The sequence below is a fragment of the Stegastes partitus genome, unplaced genomic scaffold, assembly GCF_000690725.1.
Source record: "Stegastes partitus isolate 25-593 unplaced genomic scaffold, Stegastes_partitus-1.0.2 Scaffold1109, whole genome shotgun sequence".
Taxonomy (NCBI): Eukaryota; Metazoa; Chordata; class Actinopteri; family Pomacentridae; genus Stegastes; species Stegastes partitus.
The window spans coordinates 249409-256244 of record NW_007578840.1 but is presented as its reverse complement, the minus strand read 5'-3'; the positions used below and the strand labels follow the sequence as shown (position 1 = coordinate 256244).

The 6836-nt window shown below is 48.0% G+C and overlaps 2 protein-coding genes across 2 annotated transcripts in view; both read right to left on the bottom strand.

The window, feature by feature from the left end:
- The window catches only part of serinc1 (serine incorporator 1), a 19754-nt gene extending 18968 nt beyond the window's left edge, over window positions 1-786 (bottom strand). The window contains exon 1 of the mRNA XM_008296193.1: window positions 774-786. The gene's annotated coding sequence lies outside the window, so the exon portion shown is untranslated. The remainder of the gene's footprint in view (window positions 1-773) is intronic.
- LOC103367988 (solute carrier family 35 member F1) overlaps window positions 1-6836 on the bottom strand; it is a 24192-nt gene that overhangs the window by 7502 nt on the left and 9854 nt on the right. Inside the window, exons 4-5 of the mRNA XM_008296201.1 lie at window positions 6632-6816; window positions 5939-6066 (exon numbers count right to left, since the gene is read on the bottom strand). Coding sequence (XP_008294423.1) covers window positions 5939-6066; window positions 6632-6816 — 313 coding nt within the window. The remainder of the gene's footprint in view (window positions 1-5938; window positions 6067-6631; window positions 6817-6836) is intronic.

Sequence of the window (6836 nt, the reverse complement as noted above, 5' to 3'; positions counted from 1 at the left end):
GTCTGTGTGTGTCTGTGTGTGTCTGTGTGAGTCTGTGTGTGTCTGTTGTGTGTCTGTGTGTGTCTGCTGTGTGTCTGTGTGAGTCTGTGTGTGTCTGTTGTGTGTCTGTGTGAGTCTGTGTGAGTCTGTTGTGTGTCTGTTGTGTGTCCATTGTGTGTCTATTGTGTGTCTGTGTGAGTCTGTTGTGTGTCTGTTGTGTGTCTGTGTGTGTCTGTGTGAGTCTGTTGTGTGTCTGCCGTCCGTTGCGTGTCTATTGTGTGTCTGCATGTGTCCGTTGTGTGTCTATTGTGTGTTTCCTGTCCATTGTGTGTCCATTGTGTGTCCGTTGTATGTCTGTTGTGTGTCTATTGTGTGTCTGTTGTGTGTCTATTGTGTGTCTGTTGTGTCTCCGTTGTGTGTTTACTGTCCATTGTGTGTCTGTTGTGTGTCCGTTGTGTGTCTATTGTGTGTTTCCTGTCCATTGTGTGTCTGTTGTGTGTCTGTTGTGTGTCTGTTGTGTGTTTACTGTCTATTGTGTGTCTGTTGTGTGTCTCTCCGGTAGCTGCTGTCTGCAGTGTGATGCGGGCTGAATGTAAACGGAGGACCTCCGCCTGCTTACCGGGTGAACAGCCTCCTGATGCGGCGGTAGAGGCTCGGCTCCGGGGTGCCGGTTCCTCGGGGAGCGCTCTCCGCCGTGGACACCACAGAAATCATCTTCCACGGAGCGCAAATCAGCGCATTGTGCTCCGAGGACCGGCGGAGAAGGGGGCCGAGCAGGCGGGCAGCGGGCTCACCTCAGCGGCGGAGAAGCTGCGCCTCCCGGTGTCCGAGCTGCGGTTCACCGGGACACGGAGCGGAGACACGGGCCGTGAATGTGGAGCAGAGCCGCGGCTGGATGTTCCGATGAAAAACCAGCGGCTCCAGCAGGTAATGAAGAGCGCTGCTGGTGCCGCAGGGGGGCGTCCTTTCACTCAGCCTCCCGGGATGAAGACGTAATCTGTTCGGGGACGGACGTCGGGAAGCTCCGAGTCACACCTGGAACATGGAGGAGCGCCGAGGACGGAGGAGCGGCGGCGGAGGTCAGCTGACTGCGGAGGAAAGTCCCTCACAGGCGGATCTGCTTCTGTCTGCAGGTCGGAGCTCCGAGGTGCGTTCGTTTCATCATCCTGCTGCAGGAATCCTCCGGAGGGCGGAGCAGGACGGAGGGCAACAACTGGAGGAAAGCATCAGCATCATCGAGCTGTCTGGGCGGAACACCTGGACACCTGCTGACTGAGCCAGGCAGCCAATCAGCGGCAGCAGCTCAGTTCAGAGGGACCGAGCAAGACCAGCACAGCTCGTAGAGAGACCCAGAAGAACCAGGTGGTACTCGGTCCTGTTCACATGTTCAGAGCCCAACTTCATTCACATTAACTACACGTTTAGACTCAGTTGCTGTTTGGACCGAACTGTTTGTGTCTTTCTTTGTTTTGGGAAAAAGTCACATGGAGTCACCTGCACATGAATCTGATCCGTTTCTACTGAAGACAACAAACCAGACAGAACAACACCAGGGTTCCTCAGAACTACCTCCGGTTCTTCAAAGCCAAAAGGAAGGACATCTTGGTTTAGAGGTTCTTTACTGACTTCCTGTGGTTCTTTAATGGTTCTTCATGTTTTAGTTCTTTGGTGGGTTTCAGGTGACAGCATGAAGTCATGATTTTATTCTGATGAATCATTTGGTGATGAAACACCAGAAACCAGAGAAATGCTCATCACGGTTCCCAAACTGGTGTCTGAGAACATGTTCTGTCTGAAGAACCCAAAATCTGACACGTGTTCTAATGGAAGGAACCAGAAATGATGCACATTTTTATATTGTTATTATTATTTTTATCATTGTACTGTTTGCCTAAAAATGACCCGGCTGAGCATCAGGTCCTGATATTGAAGCAGAACCAGGTGGACCCATCACGAGCTGTCTGGAAAATGTCTCTTTAAAGACTCGACTTTTACTCAGGTTCAGATGTGTTGATGGGTTCTTTAAAGGAACAGCAGCAGAACTGTTTTCTTTGTGGTTCTTGTGGCTCCAGTTATCACCTTTGTTCTGAGTGCAGTCACAGGGCCTGTCTGAGAGGTGCTGAACCTGAACCGAACCCTGACCGTAGAACCACCTTCTTAGTGTTTCCATGTCACAAACTGGGTCCATGACCAGTGAGTCCTGTCAGGTGTAGAACAAGCAGAACTTTCTAGATCTGGCAGAACAGCAGCCTGAATGAAGTGATGACTCATGTGGAGCAGAACCTCAGAGGACGTTTTCAGAAACAACTGAGACTCACTGTGAGTTCCTAATAAAGTGATTTGGGTTCTCAGTCAGCTGAGAACAAAGAACTCTGGACTGAAAACAGCGACCCGGTAGGGTTGGGCTAACCCCAGTCTGAAGCAGACTGTTGGAAGGTCACAAGCAGAGCCAACATTTTACAGTGTTAACCAGGAACAGAAGAACCACACACAAGTGTTCTGAAGGTTCTAAGTGTAACGAGGTGAGACTGGTCCCAGCAGCACCTGAGGGACACTTCCATGTCGCCCCTGACATCACAGCACCGCTGCGTTCCAAACCATGAACTAGTTCCTGAAGAGTTGGAGCTGCTTCCTTCAGCTTCGTACAGACCTGATCATGGACTGAAGCTGAACCCTTGAAGGCTGCAGAGTGAAACCATCCGTCTCACACTTGTTGGTAATAAGAGACGCAGTGATGGAACTGCTGCAAAGGTCTGTGGGTCAGAATGTCTCAGCTTGATCGTACACATGTTGAAACACACCAAAGACTCTGCTGCTGCTTGAGCTCATCGACTTTTCAAAGTGAAGCTTTTCTTTGTAGAGACACCACCAGGCTGCAGCACAAAACATCAACACTCAACCGGAACCAGTTCACTATAAACGGACACGGTGGAGTTCAGGCTTTCTGTGACTGGAAACATTGAGGACTTTTCAGCAGATGACCTGAACAACTGAACTACTGTTGATGGTGGAAGTCTGACATCAGAGACTGTTTTTATCTTTGTGCTGCTGATTGAAATGATCAAACCAACAGCAGCTGCAGACACAAGCATGTTTTCATCAAACATTTCCACACAGCTGCTTTGTTCTCGCAGCCCAATCTTCCTTTTCACAGTTTCTCTGCTGCTCATGTGGAGCTGCATGTTCATCAAGTTTAAAAACTCAGAGGAGATGATGTTCTGTCACACTCCTCCTCTAGATCCTTCATGGAACACGAGAAAAGCCGGATTTGAGTCAGTGTTGAGCTGAGACGTGACCTTGTCCTAAAAGAGGCCAAATGAAACAATGAAGGTGATTTTTAAGCACAAACTTCAGTAAAACTGATGTGCTAAAAAATATTCTTGTGGAGATTTTAATCACTCCTCATGGTCTTCTTCAGCAGATGGATGCAGCTCAGGTGTTTTCAGGTGACCTGTGGAGGCACCAGAGCTCCATCCTCTGAGGAAGACCATGAGAGGCAGCTGAAGGCCCAGAAACAGTCTTTGAGCAAAGAGCATCCCAGCACTGGTTGGTGCTGCTGACAGAACCTGCGTCTTTCTTTCTGCTGTGTTGACCTGCAGGTAAAATCCCTGCCGCTGTGAGAAACAACACCAGCAGCAGGTGAAACTGACTCAGATCCACTTCTTCAGTTTCGTTTCTACTGTTGGTGTTTGGTCTGCACTCATACAGCGCTCTGATCCAAAGCGCTTTACAGTGTTTCTCATTCACACACATTCATACACCAACGGTGACAGAGCTCCATGCAAGCTGCTGCCTGCCATTGGCAGCAACCTCGGGTTCAGTGTCTTGCTCAACGACACGTCGACTGTGGAGGGGATCGAACCGCCAACATGGCGATTGGAGGACAACCACCTCTACCACCTGAGAAACAGAGTTTCTCCCTCATCAATCAGATTCTTTTCACGGCAGAAACCAAACAAACTGCTGCATTCAGGAGAGTTCCTGTGCTTCAGGCAACAGGACGACACCAGAAGAGCTTCATGCTGTCGTCCTGCAACAGAGTCACACATGAACCTTCACCTGTCAGCTTTTATTGATCAGCATGTTCCCAGAGCTCAGGTCAGTGTGCACACACTGATCCTGGTTCAGATCAGATTCACCTGTTCAGCATCTTCATATTAGCTTCATGAACCCTGCAGAAACCCGATCAGAACCAGAACTGTGTCATCAGTTCATCCTCCATCAGATTACTGTCAACTCATAAACTAATCAGATAACTATTCTGTAACCGACCGACAGTCTGAGTTCAACAAAAACAGCCTGATGTGAGTGAAGGTTCTCTCAGAGTGGGCAGAGAGCGCATCTTTATTTGTTCAGTCCAACAGAACCTGAAACAACCTGTGGATGAAGCAGCACAAATATGGACACACGACTGCAGGACCAACACCGAGACACGATTCCTCGTATTTACACATCGTGACCCGTCTGTCCTCCACTTCCTGCCTGAGACCAGCTGTTTTCAGGACGGACACAAAGCCTCCATTCTTCTGTGTGACGGCGTCTTCAGCAGTAAATAGCAGCTGGACAGAGTGACGGACAGCGAGGACAGAACAGGGTTTGTACAGTCAGACAGTCCTCTGGTGTCTCCGTCCAACTCTGGAATGTGACTTTGTAATGGGAGAGCTGGAGGCAGAAAGTCAGCGTCTCCTGGAGTCTTTAAATCGTCTCAGTGTCAACAAGAGACTCGTCCACTCCGAGGACTCGTCACTGTCCGAGTCTCTGCTGGCAGGAGGCGTATCGCTGCAGAGCGTCCAGCACGTCGTCGTAGGACACGTCTCTGTGGGACGGCAGGGAGCTGAGGAAGGACAGGGACAGTCACACAAACACACAGAGATCAGCGGCGCCCCCTGCTGTCCATCACAACCTCTCTTTCTATTTTCTCCTGTTTGACTCATTTTGAACAGAACGCTGATCTGTCACAGCTCCCTCTCTCTCTCTATATATATATATGAATGCATGTAGACTCACCATGTGTGCTATAATGTCTCCATGAGACTTTTATTATTGCTAGATCTTCATTTTTTAGCCTTATTGTAATCTTTGTAATTCTTGTCCTGCTTCTTTTAGCCTCGTCTGTATCCAGCTGCTGTCGCGGTGACGGATCAATAAAGTTTATCTTATCTTTATCATTCTGGAGCTTTGGTCACAGATTTAACCCTGAGCAGCATTTTCTGGGTGTTTTTATCTCCTGTCTCATGTTTCTTCACTGAGGTCCATGTTTCTCTGCAACATGAAGTCCTGCAGCTCTGTGGAACCAGAACATCAAGAAGGAGAGAGAACTCAGAGACGTCTTCTGTCAGCAGGACGATGGAGACCAGAGAGACAAGGAAATATGAAAACCTGGAACCATCATGTCCGACATGTTTCCTCAGATGTTAAACCCTAGAGCTCATGTTGTCTCCTCNATCCAGGAATTTTCAGCAGATGATTTATTAACTCTGTTTGGAAACAATGATTCACTCTACAGCGACTGAGGATGATTTTGTAGTCAAGTCCATCTGCAGAGAAAATTTTTAAAAATAATCTTTTTAAAAGCTGAAAAGTAAAGTTTAAAACTTTTCTCATCTCGTGTAACTCTGACAAAGACATCTAGAAGTTTCCATCCTTGGATTCATTCAGGTCTCTGTGCTGCCAACAGAAAACCTGCTTTTATCAAACATCATCCTTTCTGTGGTGACATTTTTCATACAGCTAAATCTTCGTTTGCAGAGTTTCTCTGTTGTTGCTGCTCATGTGAAGCTGCGTGTTCATGCAGTTTAAAAACTCACTGCATCCAGGGACCTTAAATCTGAGTCAATGGTGTTCTGTCAGACAGACTTCTCTTGTAGATCCGTCACTGAGAATGGAAACTGTGAGAGTTTTGTTTTTGTATCAGCGGTGAGAGAGTCTGAGTGTATGTGTCGTACTGACTCACACTGACCTGCACACTGGACAGAGTTGTGTACTGATACGCCTTCAGGACCAGATAGTTGGCCTCAATGTCCACCAAACCCAGAATCATATATTTCCACCAGCGCTGTTTCAAAATGGCCAGCAAGTTCCCTTCTCCTGAAATCACAAAGACAGACAGACAGACAGACAAATTAGAGACTGACAGGGAACATAATGAACATATGAAAGCATCAGTTCTGCATCATGATGTTTAGAATCGATTGTATGACACACATTGGCTGTACAGATGTTTAAATATAAAGATACACACTGTACCTATGTGGACATATGGAAACAGATACACACACATATTTGAATATAAAGATATACAGACATGTTAATATGTAGTCATATACAGATATATGGATAGATAGATATGTGGATGGATGTTCAGCAGGTACCGGATCATCCTACCAGAGCCCTTTGCTCTCAGACTGCAGGTCTACTGGTGGCTCCAGAGTCTCCAGAGCCTTCAGCTGTCAGCTCCTCAGCTGTGGAACCAGCTCCCAGCTTCACGTCTCTGACCTGCAGCTTCTGTCCTCACCAACCTCCAAACTTTGTGCTGTTTGTCTGCCCTCAGCCCAACCAGACGAGGCACCGGAGCCTGGTTGTGGTTCTGAAGGAGTTTTTTTTAAAATGTCCTCCCCGTAGTAACGTGTCTCTACGTGGGGTCAGTGTTTACCTTGTCTGACTGCCAGCGTGGTGGTGTAGACCAGAAACAGCAGGATGTAGTTCAGGAAGCTCTGGAACACCGGAGTGTTGGCGTGAAAGTCATCAGCCAGAAACTTACTGGTTAAACCGATGGCACAAATCAACAGAGACAGAACCTGACCGAGGGCCAGAGTCACCAACAGGTCCCTGTAGAGGACAGAGGGACAGAGGGACAG